The sequence below is a fragment of the Micrasema longulum genome, unplaced genomic scaffold (assembly GCF_059751315.1).
Source record: "Micrasema longulum isolate JH-2025_06_02 unplaced genomic scaffold, ASM5975131v1 h1tg000378l, whole genome shotgun sequence".
In the NCBI taxonomy this organism is placed as follows: domain Eukaryota; kingdom Metazoa; phylum Arthropoda; class Insecta; order Trichoptera; family Brachycentridae; genus Micrasema; species Micrasema longulum.
In genome coordinates this window covers 222,956-241,075 of record NW_028277579.1, presented here as the reverse complement: position 1 = coordinate 241,075, position 18,120 = coordinate 222,956, and the positions used below count along the sequence as shown (strand labels likewise).

At 34.5% G+C, this 18,120-nt stretch overlaps 1 protein-coding gene across 3 annotated transcripts in view; it reads right to left on the bottom strand.

Annotated features, from left to right (window-relative positions):
- Positions 1 to 13,552, bottom strand: part of LOC148282077 (uncharacterized) — a 28,218-nt gene extending 14,666 nt beyond the window's left edge. Inside the window, exons 1-4 of one of the 3 annotated variants that reach the window (XM_088225661.1) lie at positions 13,483 to 13,552; positions 9,146 to 9,330; positions 7,196 to 7,384; positions 4,170 to 4,334 (exon numbers count right to left, since the gene is read on the bottom strand). In XM_088225661.1, the coding sequence (XP_088081787.1) occupies positions 4,170 to 4,334; positions 7,196 to 7,384; positions 9,146 to 9,224 (433 nt within the window). In that variant the 5' untranslated portion in view covers positions 9,225 to 9,330; positions 13,483 to 13,552. Of the gene's footprint in view, positions 1 to 4,169; positions 4,335 to 7,195; positions 7,385 to 9,145; positions 9,331 to 13,452 lie in introns of all 3 variants that reach the window. The other 2 variants (XM_088225660.1, XM_088225662.1) reach the window with 2 other exon arrangements.
- Between the last annotated feature and the right edge of the window lie 4,568 nt (positions 13,553 to 18,120).

Here is an 18,120-nt window from a genome sequence, read left to right as displayed (position 1 = left end):
TTATTCATATATTATCTGTATGTCTGATAATCATTTTAGCCGGAACACATATTTGCTAACCAAATTACAAAAAGACTTCATATTGTAAAAAGGCTGGTCGACGATTAGTCGTATTGCATTTTGGCTGAACAACGACACGCCACATTGAATGGCATATTATTTTTTTTATTCGTTTCGGCCTCAGAGTAATAATTCTCTAGAGAAGCCCTTAAACTCTATTGCATAGAGCAACAACCCGTTTCAAATTTTTGTTTTGGTTTTAGTTTGATTTTTAGTTTAACAACAAACGTGCAACGGGCGGTTTCTGTTAAAGCTTGCAACTCTCAACCCAGGGTACCAACGACTCGTGTATTGCTGTAATCTGTAGCTAACTTCGTGGTCAATAATCATATAATATTTTTTCTCCAAGTGGGCGACTCTCTAAGGTTTCGGCTGATCGAACAATCGACCACAATGTTTGTTACCTATGTAAATACTTACCTGGCATACAGGGCTACTATTCCAAACGATCTCGCGGCCGTAAAAAAGCTTTTATTTCGCTTATTTACATACAAAATACGCGAGAAAAAGTATTTTCTGCGGCCGCGAGAGCGGTTCGGAATAGCGCCGTAGGGCTGGTATTTAAAACTATCTTCGCATACGATGACGTCAAACTTGGTGACGTCATGAATTGTCTGTTTTTATTTATTTTCAAATGACTAGACTTTAATCCTTTATATCTCCCTTATTTCTTAACGGATTTTAATAGGAGTAGTACCGATTGTCTTGTGATTTTTCAAATTAATTTATTAGCTAATAAAAAAATTCCGTGATAATAGCCCATTGCACGTAAAGAAATCGCTCTGTTGGCGTGTATTTAGTACCTAAATACGAGTTAAAAATGCGTTTCTGAACGCAAAAGCGCGCGTAGAAAACGCGTATTTACGTACGTGTATTTAGTACACGCCAAAATACACGAAAAAACTGTTTTCTTCGGGCCGATTACAGTGACTGCTGAAGTGTTTGTAAATATTTGTCAATATCAAATGTGAAATCAAATTAAATTAAGTCCAACAACAACAACAAACCATCACGCCGTTGTTAAAGAGGATAGAACGCCACATCACTCTATTTTTGCATACAGATCTCGCTTCCTCTACATTCATACATCTTCTCATGCACGCGCGCCGATTATTCCGACTTTTGACATGTCCATCTTCAAGTATTTGTTGGATTTGGTCATGCCATGTCTTTCTCGGTCTTCCTCTGTTTCTGCATCCATCAACATTCGCATCGTAGATCCTTTTAGCCGTTCTTTCGCTGTCCATTCGCTCTACATATCCAAACCAGCGCAGAGCTCTTTTCTTGATTTTGTCGATAATGCTTGTCTCAGCCTTACATAATGTACGGATCTCGACATTTGTGCATCTATCGTACATAGCCTTACCACACGTTCGCCTGAGAGATCGCATTTCGACAGCATTCAGCCTACTTTTATCCCTGTTTTTCCAAGTCCATACATCGCTCCCATACATCAGGGTCGGGGCCAGGACTCCGTTGTGAACTGCTAATTTTGCTTCAAGCGACAAACATTTATTTGCCAAGGTTTTTTTTAAATTTTTTTTGTTTTTATTATATTGAAAACATATTATACATAATTATATACAATATTCCCAAGGAGTTTTTTAAAAAAAAACTCATTTAGGGACATACAGATAATAATTTTTTTAGAGACGTTTTTAAATTTTAAACTATAATATTATTTAACAAAAGCAGAAAAATTAAAATTATGATATACTACAAATTAAAAAGGGTATGAAAAATACTTGAAAATAACAGAATAAACAGAATACTAGGCATGGAAATAAATTCAAAATAAATGTTTACATTATGCAATCTGGGAAAGAAAATTGAAAAAGTTTAAAAATTACATGGATGTATATATACATACTGAACTAGTACAAAATAAAATCATTTTTTTTAATTAACAAAATATGCGCACACCCAATACAGGTTAATTTTTTTTATCAAAAACGTTGAAAAAATTGAAATTATGTATACAAGCCAAAAAAAGTATATAAAAAGAAAAAAACACAAATAACATTTAAATAGTATTAAAAATTACATATACAAGCAAAAACGGTGAAATATTAAAAGGTATATGTTCAAGATGCGCATTCTCTATAAACTAACATTATTTATTCAAAGTACTTCTGGAAAAAATAATTCTTCAATTCGCACGTCCTGTTTCTATATTTGAAATAGGTACTTTAAATTTATGTGGCAATTTATTAAATTCCTTGAAACCTATGTATTGTAAAGATCTAGTACCAAACTTCGTAGACTTCACAGATCCAATATATATATTGTTTTTTGATCGAGTACTGTACCTATGGATGTCTCCAATGAAAGCTGGCTTTATGTTACTGTGCATTGAGTCGAGAGTAGTATTAATGATAGTGTCAGTTATCTCGAAATAGGAAAGCATGCTAAAAGGCATGATTTTTGTTTCAAAATAAATGTCCCTTACATGAGTATCATACGGTAGGTGAAACACATTTCTGATCGCTCTATTCTGAATAATCTGCACCTCAGAAATTTTGCTCTTAGTTGCAAAACCCCAAACACAGCATAGGTATGATAAATGCGAATGGACCATAGAAAAATAGATTGCTCGAAGCAGCGAAACTGGAAGCATTCTCTGAAATCTGTACAGTATTCCAGCTACAGGGACAATCTTTCCTTTCACGCGCTCAACATGTTCATTCCAAGTAAGCTGCGAGTCCACTAACAGTCCCAAGTACTTAGTGCTATTTTTTTTCTCCAGACGATCAACACCAATAAAGACATCAATAGATTCATTACTCTTGTTTCCAAATAGAAGGTAGTGAGTCTTTTTTGCATTCAAGGTCAATTTATTTAAACGCAGCCATTCCGCCAGATGTAAAACGTCACTTTCAACCATCTTCTGTAAATCTTGTTTGTTTTTAGTGTAATATAAAATAGTCGTATCATCTGCATAAAGCTGTATTCCTCCTTTGATGCCCCATTTTGTAACATCGTTGATGTATATAAGAAATAGCAACGGACCGAGTATAGACCCTTGAGGTACCCCGCAGGTGATTTTACCAGAATTGCTAAACTTACCTCCAACTTCTACCAAAGATGATCTGTTTGAAAGATAGTCTTTAAAAATTTCTAAACGTATTCCAGTTACACCAATATACTGAAGTTTTTCGATCAAAATGCTGTGGTCCACAGTGTCAAAAGCCTTTTTTAGGTCTATGAAAACACCAGCAGTATAATCACCTTGGTCTAAATGTTGGTTTATTTAAATGCACCGTTCACTCTGTTCCCGGCACTCACTTTCCTTTCAATATCTTCCTCAGTCTTTCCATCCCTAGTAAACACACTTCCCAGATACACAAATTCCTCTACTTCTTTACGTATAATCCTAATCCCGCCCAATTTACAATAACTTACTGTTCTGAAAAAATGTATAAAAAATATTCGATTGTTGAAAAATATTTACGAGTACATGAAAATAACATTTTTATAAAATGTATAAACTCGTATGTATTTATTTAATATGTTATATATTTTCTCTACTAACCTTGTGTACTTTGTGGATATCTGTTATTAGTTCTGAGTTTATACACTATATCTGTTTGTTTACTATAAATATGTATGTAGAACTGTTGATTTCCCAATAAAATAAATAAAAATAATAAAAAAAAATTTTTAAAAAAAATAAAAAATAAATAAATAAAATAAATAAAACAAATAAAACAAATAAAACAAATAAAACAAATAAAACAAAGAAAACAAAAAAAAAGATAAAATAGATAAAATAGGTAAAATAGATAAAAAAATAAATAGATAAAATGAATAAAATAAACAAAACAAATAAAATAAGTAAAATAAACGAAATAAATGAAATAAACAAAATAAATCAAATAAATAAAATCAATAAAATATATAGAAAAAATAGAATAAATAGAATGAATAAAACAAATAAAACGAATAAAACGAATAAAACGAATAAAATTTATAAAATAAATAAATAAATAACTCAATATAAAATACCAAGTGTTGACAATAAGGCTAATTGTCGATTGGCCTTTTACAACCCAGCTGTGACATATATAATTTTCACTGACAAAAGCTCAGTGTGATATCTTAGTGCTTACATTCACATTTGGGTGCAGTTCCATTCCAGGTCTGTCCGTCGCAGTATATGAAGTCCTTCCCGATCATGGCGAACCCCGGGTTACAGAAGAACCTGACGACAGCGTTCTTGTTGCTACTGGCCATCAGTCCATTCTGCAGCTCGCCCACCTTCAAACAACCGGGTCCTTAAAAGCCAAATTAATTTATTTAAAAAAAAGCAGAGATGCCGTGTTGAAACAGCTCTTGCAATGTTAGTCAAAATGAGAGTACTCTTTTGCAATTACAACTCAACTTTAGCTCGTTAAGGCGCGTTGACAGTTGTTACATGTACGAGGTGCGCACAACACGCCTGTACCTCAATCACAAATAACTATCGACGTGCTTAAAATCATGCTAAGCATTTGAGCGATCACCATGAACAATAACGAACACGCTTAAGTTATTGCGGTGTAATCTCTAAGTCAACGCTCGTGTCAGTTTGTTTTTTGTTTTCCTCGTAAATAAATACAGTTCACTGGTGAAAAATCGGCGTTTACTAAAAAAAATAATTCAATACATTGCATTTGCAAAATAGTAAAGAGGATCTAATACAAAAAAGTGAAAATTAAATTACAATTACTATGGCGACTGCTTTCTTAACATTTGTCTTGCCAATCGCTGGCTAAATGCAATAAATAGCATGATAAATAATAAATAAATAAATAAAAATAGCAGTTTTGGAATATTTCCCATATTTACACCGGTAAAATTCAAATATGTGATTGCACAAACGTAAACATCTTGGCAGTCAACAACGTAGTAAGCCTTGTGGTGTAATGGTCAGCGCATTTGCCTACCATGCAAGAGGTCTCGGGTTTGAAATATTATTTAAAAGGGTGTTTTTACACCAGAATACTTCATCGTCCGTAGACTGGTACCTGAAGCATAAGACTGATCATCTTACCTTCATGTTTCAAAAATGATCAAGATACACTGCTATTGGTGTACCAATGCAGTGCTCTATGCACCATTAGGTGCTGAAAGGAAATGATGATGTGATGATGATGAAATATCTTGGCATTGACATTTAATATTAGGTGTTCACGGATGTTGCATTGTGATCGCGAATACGCTAAACAACCATGGTGAGAAATTGTTATCACGTCGCTTATTAGCACGTCCATAGTTATTTGTGGTTGAGCTACTGGCGTATTATGCACTTCATGCTATTATTAACTTATCTAAAATTGATGCGCTTGTGGTTTTGATTCATTTCTAGACACAGTATATGTCTACATAAAGTCATAAAAGGGTAGCCTATGGTTGTCTGCTTCTCATGCTTTGAAGTGGGGGTCAGTGCTCTATAAGTTCCTGACCTCACTGCGACCTGTGAAGATCTATTGTGGTGGGTCCACGTGAATTAGTTCTCGCGCTCCAAGCCCAGGTCTTTAAAGAGCCTAGCTACTTTATGTAATGGGAGAGTTCTCACTGTGCTAAATCTCCCTCTCCAAGACCAGATCTATAAAGTACCGGGCTATAGGCAAGGCGAGCTCTTTGACATCCTCAGGTTGTCTGATACTTTACAAATTCATTAACTTTAACTAAGCTAAAATTCCTCAGCATGGCATAAATATATATGAATTTTAATTAGCCAAGAACGTGTTACAATCAAGTTTGGTGAGAGTTACATTTGGTGCCTACTATTGTATAGAGTTTAAATGCATGTTAACCTTTAAGGTCCACGTTTCAACATGAACCCTATAATAAAACAGTGTAATTAATATAAATTAATAAAATCAGTGCAGGTATTAATCAAAAATATAATTCTTCTTCTTGCGGTGCCTATCAGGTCCCCCCGACGTTGGTGATCACTACAGCGAAAGCGTCTCGGTCCTGCGCTACTCCGAGGCCAGGACAACTGCTTGTTGGATGTACTCGCCATAGTGATTCCTTGGAAAAGATGACCAGAGTGGTTTCCAATTGCTTTCTCTGGTGATTTTACTGTCGGGGTTACCTTCTCTTAGCTGGTTGGTTCTGGTTTGGAAGCGCCAGAAACTCGCCTTTCACCCTTTCGTTATCTGATGTGATCACACCGTTACGAGTGTGATCCCATTGCACGGGGTTCGCGACGTGGACGCTAACGAGTTGGACTAGTCAGTAGTGTTGCCGGTGGAATGCAACTGGGCATTCGCAGCATTTCATAGAAACACACCCTCCAGCAAGATGTGACTCACTGCGACTCTACTGACGGTTTGAACCCCCTTTAAATATCATTAGAGAATACCTAATAATTATAGAACTAAATAAATAAAATAATGATAATGATTGTGGCTCTGTCGTTTTACCACCAAGACGACGTTGAATTTGATAACTAGTATAGAAACAAACCATCACGCCGTTTCTCCGTAAGGGTAGGCATAGAAGATATAACGCCATATCACTCTATCTTGGCATACATACCTCGCTTCCTCTACGTTCATACATCTTCTCATGCACGCACGCCGATTATTCCTACTTTTGACATGTCCATCTTCAAGTATTTGATGGACTTGATCGTGCCATGTCTTTCTCGGTCTTCCTCGTTTTCTGTATCCATCAACATTCGCATCGTAGATCCTTTTAGCCGTTCTTTCGCTGTCCATTCACTCTACATGTCCAAACCAACGCAGCACCCCTTTCTTGATTCTGTCGATAATGCATGTCTCAGCCTTACACACTTCACGGATCTTGACATTTGTGCACCTATCATGCATCGTTTTACCACTCATTCACCTGAGGGATCGCATTTCGACAGTATTCAACCTACTTTCATCATCATTTTTCCAACTCCATACTTCGCTCCCATACATTAGAGTTGGCACTTGAACTCCGTTGTGAACTGCTAGTTTAGCCTCCTGCGATAAACATTTGTTTGCCAAAGTAGATTTCAGTGCACCGTTCACCCTGTTCCCGGCACTCACCCTCCTTTCAATATCTTTCTCGGTCTTTCCATCTCTAGTAAACATACTTCCCAGGTACACAAATTCTAGTATAAACCTGGCGATATTTAAGTAATGAAGGTACTGACTGACGCAGACAGGAGGAGGGGAGTCCCAGGCCTTGCCCACACAGCTGGAGTAGCGCTGCCCCACCAGCTCGTACCCCCACAGGCACTGGTACTTGGCTAGCCTGCCTCGCTGGCGCGTCCGCACCTTCCCGTGGCGGAAGGCTGATGAAGGGGGTCGACACTGGCTGCTGGAGAACAGGCCGCCGATACCTGGGGGCAACATCGGGAGACAATCAGTGATTATGGATCGAACCGGAGAGTGTTGTATACTGGACCTCTAATATGATAAAACAACATAAAGTGAATAAATTACAACGGGAATACAATTAGATAAGGGAATATGGAAGTCTAGGCATTTACAGGGCTTATGACCTCTCACACACTGTGTAAAATTCACCATTTTGTCTATGTTTAAACATCCACATTTCGTCAACTCTTCCATCTGTTGATTTTAGTGAAGTTAAAGAGCTGAAACCTTTATTGTTGCGAAGAGATTCATCTGATTGAATTATTTCACACGTTAGGCAACGCCTGAAGACAATTTTCTAATTTTGAACTTCTTCTTGGACAAGTTGGTTTTATTACAATATTTTGATTTGGTCCGAATGAGAAGGTAAGACGTCTTTATCTTCCCATCGTAATCGAGGCCCTGTATCTTACCTCAATATGTTCTACCTACTTGCCATATCGACATGATTTGATCGAGACAAGCCAATAAATGACCGTTAAAAATTAATCCGCTTTCCTTTAACGTAATTAAAATTAAAAATAGTTATCATTTATATTTTAAATAGGCTTCTTTGATAGAAAGTGCCCACTTCAAAGTGATTATAAACTCTAATAAATCCCAATTCAAGCAAAAAATGCTCGCTTGAACATTATTTATTTATGACTTTTAACCATTGTCAAAACGATATGCTTAAAGATCGTCTGCATTTATCTACTGAGGTAGTACGTAGCGATTACAAAGCCGGCTCTCAATACGTTCTCTCAGAAATATAGTAAAACAGATGGAAAAAATATAATAACAAAATTATTTTTTTACAATGGTAACTTTCTAACGCCTAGATACTCTTATTTGTTAATAGGACAGAACCTAGCGATATTATTTTCACATCTAGGCGTTCGCTTTATTAATGTGACAGTTATGTCGAAGTTTAATTCGACATCAAAATTTACTCATTTCTCACTCATATTTTTAATAGGCTTTTAAGAAAAAAGTGCCAACCTCAAAACGGTTAAACATTTTATTAAATCATAATTAAAGTAAAAATTGATAGGTGGATTTTTTTTACACTTTTAATGCGCAGATAAACGTATCGAGGGGTTCTAGACCCGTCGGTATAAACCGATGTACTTACATCAAAACTTGATGATGGGGGTATCGGTAATCGGTAGTTTACCTTTGTAGTCGGTCGGGAGACTTTTATCTTCAACTATGACGTCATACTGACGCTTTGTCATTTTAGAGCCTAGATATGTGTACTATGACGTACGTTTCGCCTTGTTTTATATCGATGTACCTACCCAAAACTTGAAGGTGGGGGGGTCGGTAGTATATCTTTATAATCGCTAGAGGGAATTTATCTTCAACTATACCGTCAAGGTGAAGGTATGACGTATTTATCTTCCCTTGTCTTGAGGTAGTAATTGTGATTGAATTTTTTTGTTCTAGCTTTAATTGTCTTTATTAGTTTTTGATTTTAATTGTGCCTGTATGTATTTTAAAGATTTGGGATTACCATTTTTTTAATGGACTAAGTCCGTTAATATTTTGAAAATGCATAAAAGGTCCATTTCAGTTCTACATTTCTCCAATGAAAACATTTGGCTCTATTTCAAAAAAGGAATAATTACCGTTTAGCAATCTCAGTAACCATGCCCTTTCTATGAGAATACGGAGTTGGTCAGATTAAATACGGTCAAATTATGCTATAATTCTTAAATAAATAAAAAAAACTCAAAACTTACCAGTACAATTTGAAGTGAAGCTTAGAATAAAAATCACTTCCACAAATAAATACAATAGTATTTTCTCAAAACACAGCATTTTTATTTATATTTGAAGAATCACTTCGTTTTTTATTATTATTATTATTGTTTTATAACAAATATTTGTTAAATTATAATTATTATTGGGTGTTAACAAATGCAAGCTGAGAACAAGAGGACACGACAAAAAAATTACAGCAAATGTATTCTCCTTCATTATTTTACAACAAATTAGTCAATAATGTATTCTCCTTCATTATTTTACAACAAATTAGTCAATAATGTATTCTCCTTCATTATTTTACAACAAATTAGTCAATAATGTATTCTCCTTCATTATTTTACAACAAATTAGTCAATAATGTATTCTCCTTCATTATTTTACAACAAATTAGTCAGTAATGTATTCTCCTTCATTATTATACAACAAATGAGTCACTAATGTATTCTTCTTCATTATTTTACAACAAATTAGTCAGTAATGTATTCTCCTCCATTATTTTACAACAAATTAGTCAATAATGTATTCTCCTTCATTATTCTACAACAAATTAGTCAGTAATGTATTCTCCTTCATTATTATACAACAAATTAGTCAATAATGTATTCTCCTTCATTATTTTACAACAAATTAGTCAGTAATGTATTCTCCTTCATTATTATACAACAAGTTAGTCAATAATGTATTCTCCTTCATTATTTTACAACAAATTAGTCAATAATGTATTCTCCTTCATTATTTTACAACAAATTAGTCAATAATGTATTCTCCTTCATTATTTTACAACAAATTAGTCAGTAATGTATTCTCCTTCATTATTATACAACAAATGAGTCAATAATGTATTCTCCTTCATTATTTTACAACAAATTAGTCAATAATGTATTCTCACTAAATAAATAAAAAATAAATCACTCCTTAGACGTCACTACAAAGTTATTTCCTAACTTTTGCTGAAAACTATCATTCTAATCAAGCTATAGGTTCGAACCCCACTCTACCCCAATTTGATTCCCATTTTCTAATAGTAAGTTATTTACAACTCGTTGAAAATCGCCAAAATTTGGGTAATTAATAAGAACGTAAATATTTAAAAATTAAAATAAATTAATTATAATCATTCAATTGCACACTTTATATAAATATGTTAGCATAAAAACCAAAAATACGTTTATATTAATGAATCAATCAATATTAATTTCTATTTTTAAAAAAAATGATTTAAAAGGTAAATGTTATCAACTGTTCATGCGTCCATTCCAACCGCTCATGCGCTCAGTAGCTGCAAGACTTATTATAATCCAACTTCTATTTTTATAAACTTGTTTTTTATATTTTTTTAAAATATCACTAAACTTCATTGTTAAATAAAAAATGTAAATAGGGCTGGATTTCTTACTGTCCATGCGCTCTGTAGCTGCAAGACGTGCCATAATTTAGCTCCTATTTATCGTAATCACTTTTTAGCATGACCACTTTAATAAATTACTATTATGCTCAATGTTTATCTTGTAAATTTATTGATAATTTTAAATTGCTAGAATTTCACTCGTCCATGCACTTTATGGCTGCAAGACGATTAGTAATCTAGCTTCAATGGGTAATGTTATCAACTATTAAATATTTAAATTTAGTCAATGGGGTGCAGAATTCCAACCGTCCATGCGCGCAGTAGCTGCAAGACTTGTTGTAATCTAACTTCTATTTTTAAAAATTTGTTTTTTTATTTCATTTTATAAAAAACTTCATTGTTAAATAAAAAAATAAAAAATGTAAATCTAGACTTTTTACTGTCCGTGCGCTCTGTAGCTGCAAGACGTAATGTAATCTAACTCCTATATATCACAATCAGAGACGAGGAACTAGAATCCCAACCGTCCATGCGCTCTGTAGCTGCAAGACGTGCTGGGATATTTATTTATTGTACAGCGCCCTTGAGGTGATTTACACAAAAACAGCGCTATATACATTATAACAACAACAACAACAAACCATCACGCCTTTTCCCCGTAAGGGTAGGCAGAGAGGATAGAACGCCACATCACCCTATCTTTGCATACAGATCTCGCTTCTTCTACATTCATACATCTTCTCATGCACGCGCGCCGTTTATTCCGACTTTTGACATGTCCATCTTCAAGTATTTGTTGGATTTGGTCATGCCATGTCTTTCTCGATCTACCTCTATTTCTGCATCCATCAACATTCGCATTGTAAATATTCTTAGCCGTTCTTTCGCTGTCCATTCGTTCTACATGTCCAAACCAGCGTAGAGCTCCTTCCTTGATTTTGTCGATAATGCTTCTCTTAGCCTTACATAAGGTACGTATCTCCGAATTATCCAAATATATATATAAAATCGAACCCGAGACCTCTTGCATGGTAAGGTAATGCGCTTACGACTACGTCACAGGCCACAGACCGACTTCTGCCATCTAACTACCGAAATTAAGACATTATTGAGAGATATTAACGTCCATAAATATAACGAATTTCACAAATTATAGTTTATCAAAAGATGTAGGTATTTTTAGACGTTTATATTGTTATATTACTAAATGTTATTAAATATTTGTACATAACCACTTACCGACTTTTCTATGTCTACCGGTTTCGAGACGTACCCGTCTCTTCGTCAGGACTCCATATAAGGATTTGATATTCGTGTTAAAGAACATATGAGGTGTCTTCACAATAACAATTTCTTTGAATTCGCAAATCACAAAATCAATTTAAATCATGACTTTAATAAAAATACAGAAGTTAAAATCTCACTTAAAAATAATAGAGGGTTAAAAGTAAATAATATGGAAATATTGCACATTAGGAAAGCTTTCAAAAATAATGTTCCTTTGATCTATGATCAAACAACCTTTCAATATAGTAATTTATACGGTGTTCCACTGTAATGGTCACCATATTAAACCTATTAAGCTTACCCCCTCCCTCCATCCCCTCTACTTTTTTCATTAATTCTCAAACAACAGAATATTTTCATAATTTTATCAGTGCATGTTTGTCCTAATCAGTGCATGTGCTTATTAAAGTGCATGTCGTGTTGGTTTTATATTTTTGTGCAACAACTATGGTGAAAGTGTATAGTGGGTTTTGCATGTTGGTTTAATTGGTGTACTGACGAAGAGACGGTACGTCTCGAAACCTGTAGACATAGAAAAGTCGGTAAGTGGTTATATGCAAATATTTAATAACATTAAGTAAAATGTTCGGCCACAAAGTTAATGCTTTAGATATCAATTACAAATTTAGGCGGCTTCCGTGGTGTATCATACATCGTTTTACAACACATTCGCCTGAGGGATCGCATTTCAATAGAATTTAACCCAATTTCATCATTATTTTTCCAATTCCAAACTTCACTCCTATACATTAGAGTTGACACTAGAACTCCATTGTGAACTGCCAGTGTTGCCTCCTGCAACAAACATTTGTTTGCCAAAGTAGATTTCAGAGCACCCTTCACCCTATAGTCCTTAAAATGTAACATGAATGACAGTTGTCAGAAAAAGTGACGACATAACTTTGTAGTAACGTCAAAGTAGTTATTTATATTGACACACGAAAAATCATTTGTATCTGCCGTGTTAATTTATTTTTTTAATAAAATGCTTGAAACATAAATTAATATTAATTTATAAATTAACAGCTTTAAAATTAAAACAAAACTAAAATAAACCTAATTATGAAGGACGTTCTTACAAGGCTACATCATTTTGCAAAGACGTTAGAGATGGGACAAATTGATCGAATAAAAAAATAATTCATTTGATGTTGTTCATGAAAAAAGTGTGTCTAATTTTTTGGTGAATAATTGTGTTAATCACACTATAATAGGCTTCTTTTTGCGTTTTTTCAAGACGCTTGACTCACGCACGGAAGGTTCCGGGATCGATTCCCGGTGAGAACACAAAAAAAATAAATTATGATTTTTCTCATGCCTGGTTGTTCGGTAATGTAATTCACCACTGTAATTAGGCCTCCTGGCCTGTTGTGGTGCAAAAAAAAAAAAAGTTATATGAGTGCGAAGGTTTTCACGGTCACTGTTATCAATATTATGTATCTTTTTTGGGTGATACCGTGTATGTTGGATTTGATCCGACGTTTCGGCTACCATTGCAGGAGCCATCCACACAGTTTTCCCTGAAGATGGCTGGCTCCTGCAATAGCCGAAACGTCGGATCAAATCCAACATACACGTATCACCCAAAAAAGATACATAATAAAGTTATATGAATTTATAAAATTTAAATGAATTTCAGACACAAACTTTCACAAATTATAATGAATTTTTAATTACACTTTCACAAAACAAATTAATTAACTTCACGTGTTTAGTTCGAAGGGTAAAACTTGAATGTCAACGGCTGTATGCAAATTAAAAGCCTAACGGTTTGAGATAAGTCGAACGTATTTTTTATAAATAATACATCATATACAGGATAGCCATTTCCCGTTTTAATACATGTTTATCAGTTTTAGTACATTTGTTTTGGGACGCGGGGATACGCTGTAACAGCTTCCGTTCTCACACAGAAATATCTAGAAATCTGTGGAGTTAAACTGAATTTTTACATCGAAGTTGATAAAATAAAATAAAATGAACAATAAGTCCATATTATTGATATCGCCGTTTGAAAGAACACGCAGAAATGCACCAGCGAAGGCATTTGAAATTATAGTTTGTAGAATCGTCACTTCCCGAGTAGAACCATTTTTCAAATATTTTTTTATTCCAGTAAAATGGCTGCAAAGTGCAGAGCCAATTCTACCATATAAAATAAAATTTTAAATTTGAAGCACTTATGGTGGTCTCAGCATATCCCGCCATCGCTTGAACAAGGGTGAATGGATCCACCCTGCAGTGGCTTGGAGAATCGCGTTGTTAGAGTTTTTCAGGCGTACCCATAGGCTCCGGGCTCTTTGGCGAAGTAGGGCAGCGAAGGTGTTTATTCGTCCAGCTGTGAACGTTTCGGAGGCACTGCAGTATCTGGGCACTCCGAATAATTGCCTGTATGAATTATTATACGTGAGCCTTAATTTATTCCATACTGCTTGCGTATAATTGTTCCATAGTTCCGCTGTATACATGGATGTCAAATACTATATAAATATGATTTTCTCCACTTCGTCACTGCACTGAAAGAAGCGTCTTGCTAGCATAGAGGCCCTGGTATTGATAGCTCTTATCTGTCTCTCTATGTCCTGATCATCTTTACAATCATCAGTCAGATGTGCCCTAGATAATTGACGTTTGCAGTTACCGTTGAACTGTTGTTGTCCAGGAACACAGGTGGCGATGGGTGCACGAATTCAGAAAATGACCTCTTGTGTTTAAATATACGCACGGAAGTTTTTTTGGCATCGAATATCATACTGTGATCGTTTGCATATTTTTCGCAAATATTGACAATCTCATACTATTAATTTATGGGATCAATAATACCATATCATCTGCATAACTAACATTGTTAGCACAGACGCCGTTAACATCACATCCGACTTTGGTTGAATTGAGGAGCACGGTAAGATCATCCATATATTTATTAAAAAGCGCCGGAGACAGACAGCCTCCTTGTCGGACTCCACATTTTAAATAAAAAGGTGAAGATGTAGTATCTCTCCATTTTATAATATTTTCCTGTTGTGTGTGCCAAGCTACCAGAGTATTAATAATACAAGATGGAATTCCTCTCTTCTCTATTTTATTCCACAATATTTTATGATTTACGCGGTCAAACGCTTTATTTTTTTATTATTGATGAACAACATGGGTTCAGGAAAGGCCGTTAGGTTGAAACCAATCTAATGGTTTTTTTAAGAACTACGCCACGGAAGCTCTGGACGCAGGACTTCAGGTAGACTGTTCATATAATGACTTCGCCAAGACTATTGATACTGTCGACCATGATGTCTCATTAAAAAAGCCGTATGAGATCGGTTTTTCTGATGAAATGTTAAAATTAATGGCGCGCTACCTTCAAAATAGATACCAATACGTCTCCTACGGTCTGTTCGAGTAATAGTGTTTTCTTACTTTCTCGGGTGTCCCGCAAGGCTCTAACCTGGGTCCATTGTTGTTCTCTATTTTCATTAAAAGCAAAGTTTCCTGAATATGTACGAAAAAAAAAACGTTTTGATATAAACGAACTACTTTACGCGACGTCACTTGTTCATGTGAATCAACCAATGATAAGAGAGTAATGAAAAAATTACGATTTGCTCGATGTGAATGGACCAATAGGAAGAACTGATCGAGAATAAGCGGAAAGGAACCTATGACGTCACACGTAGAGTTATTTCAGAAATACAAAGTAGTTTAAAAAATCGTAGAGCTGATAATCCGATACTTTAAAAAAAATTGGCTTTGTTTAATAGTCTATTAACATTAAAAAAAAAAATTAAAACCACTGAACTTCATCATTACATGCTCTAATTTTTACCGCTGGTAAAAATATTTAATTTTGTCTAATTTCTCCTAGCACCGAATTTCCTCATTAGGTGCTAAATTGTAATCTAAATTTATTTAGTGCTGTTCTCGCGATCTTTTCTCAACATAAAAGCGCGAAAATGTCGCTTGCCTCTTGCGTTCTACTCCATATTCTAAATTTAAACAGTTTAAAAGTATTTCGGGACACATCAACAGTCGTTAGCGATGTTTTACAGGACTAGAGTACTAGAGACAGCGATAATGGCGCTTTGTCAGTTTATCTTCGTCAATATTTAGAATTACGTCCACTTTTTGTGTTTACAAAGCCTATCACAACAAACGCAGCTCAAACACAAATTAAACAGCTTTAAAACCGTGTCCAGGCGGATCGAGAACACAGTTTAGTGTTTGAAATAAAATCAGAATACTTTAGCTGAATCACAAATAAGTATCGACGTGCTTAAAAACACGCTAACCATTTGAGCAATCACAATAAACAATAATGAACATGCTTAAGTTATCGCAGTCATTAGTCAATGCGTTTGTAATCTCTAAGTCAACGGTCGTGTCGGTTTTCCTCAAATATATAAGAAAAATACAATATATTGCATTTGCAAAATAGTAAGGAGTATCTTATACGAAAAAGTGAGTTTTGCATTTAGCCAGCGGTTGGCAAGCCAAATGTCAAGAAAGCAGTCGCCATTGTAATTGTAATTTAATTTTCACTTTTTTGTATTGGAGACTCCTTACTATTTTTCAAATACAATATATTGTATTATTTTTCGCCAGTGAACTGTATTTAAATAAATACGTAAATACGAGGAAAACAAAAAACAAACCGACACGAGCGTTGACTTAGAGATCACACAAGCGTTGACTTATGACTGCGATAACTTAAGCATGATCATTATTGTTCATTGTAATCGCTCAAATGCTTAGCATGTTTTTAGCATGTCGTTTGTTATTTGTGATTGAGCTTCAGGGACTATGAAATATTCTGGGGAAAAACACCGTTTCAAATAAATATTTCATATTTACCATTCCGGGAATCGGACCTGAGACCTCTTGCATGGTGGGCAAACGCGCTGACCAGTACAAATTTATATTCACATTGCTTGATAAATTTCTTAAATAAATCAATAACAACGCCCCCGCTGCCCAAATATGAAGACTAGAAAACGCAAATTTAAAAAAAATGAAGCTTATCATATTTCCGCTCACTTCAATGCATTTTACTGATAAAGATTATTGTTATCAGCAGCCTTTGGCATTGAAAGGAGCATATTAACAATGCTGCAGGCTGCAGTGTTATCTCTTCAATGACGAAGTAGATGAAAATGATAAAGTAGATGCTTATATAAATAACTAGCGGACCCGACAGACGTTATCCTGCCTGAACGTTGGCATGCCTGCTATTATCTTGGAAAAAATCTTTTCATCTAGGTACTTGTTTGTGATTTAATTCCATAACTAAAAATTGTTAATATTACACAAATATTGAATTTAGGTAGGTACTTGTTTATGGTTGAATTCTAAAACATAAAATAAATATTTTTTCAAATATGGCATTCTTTTTGCAAACGTCAAACTCCGGTCGTCTCACCACCAACAAAGGGGTGTACTTATGAAGGAATTCGATTTTTTTAATGTATTCAATTTAATATTATTTTAGTGTTACCAAAAATCCAATAAAAAGAAATAAATCGGTAGAAATTGTAAGGAATTTAAGGAAAGAATCTGATTGAGATCCACAAAAAACAAATGCTGTTTGTAAATATTCAAAAACAAACTTTTTTAAACACAAAAAAACAACATTTTTCCATTTTATGTAAATACATTATCCTCGAATGCAACCATGGTAGATCGATGAATAAAACATTTACGATCCTTACTTTATTTTTATATATTAGATTGAAGATTTTAATATCTACGAACACGCAAAGCGCAGATCTATATTTCTCTGAAAACCGCACGTAAATCGGCCAAGTCGTTTAGGAGAAGTTAAGTGACATCACACGTACGTAGAGGAATTATATATATTAAGATGAGAGCATATTATACATTTTTGGTATATTGTACTCTAGTGTTCTTTTCCCGTATTTTTTTGCAAACGCATTCTCCTCAAATGCAAACCTGGTAGATCAATGAATAAAATATTTGTGCTTCTAACTTTTTTTTTACATATTCAATTTAAGATTTTAATATCTGCGAACAGGCACAGCGTAAAGATCTATATTCTCTGAAAACCGCACGTAAATCGGTTAAGCCGTTTAAGAGGAGTACGGTGACATCACACGCACAGAGGAATTATATTGATTAAAGATGAACGACTAACTGAAATTGAACATTTTAAATACTTAGGACTAACAATAGACAGACAATTGCCACGGACAATGAGTAAGTTCAGTGGTTTTTTTTTAATGTTTTTATTTGTTAATAGACTATTAAACTAAGCAAAATAAAATTACAATTTTCATATAACGTATTATCAGCGCTATGATTTTTTTA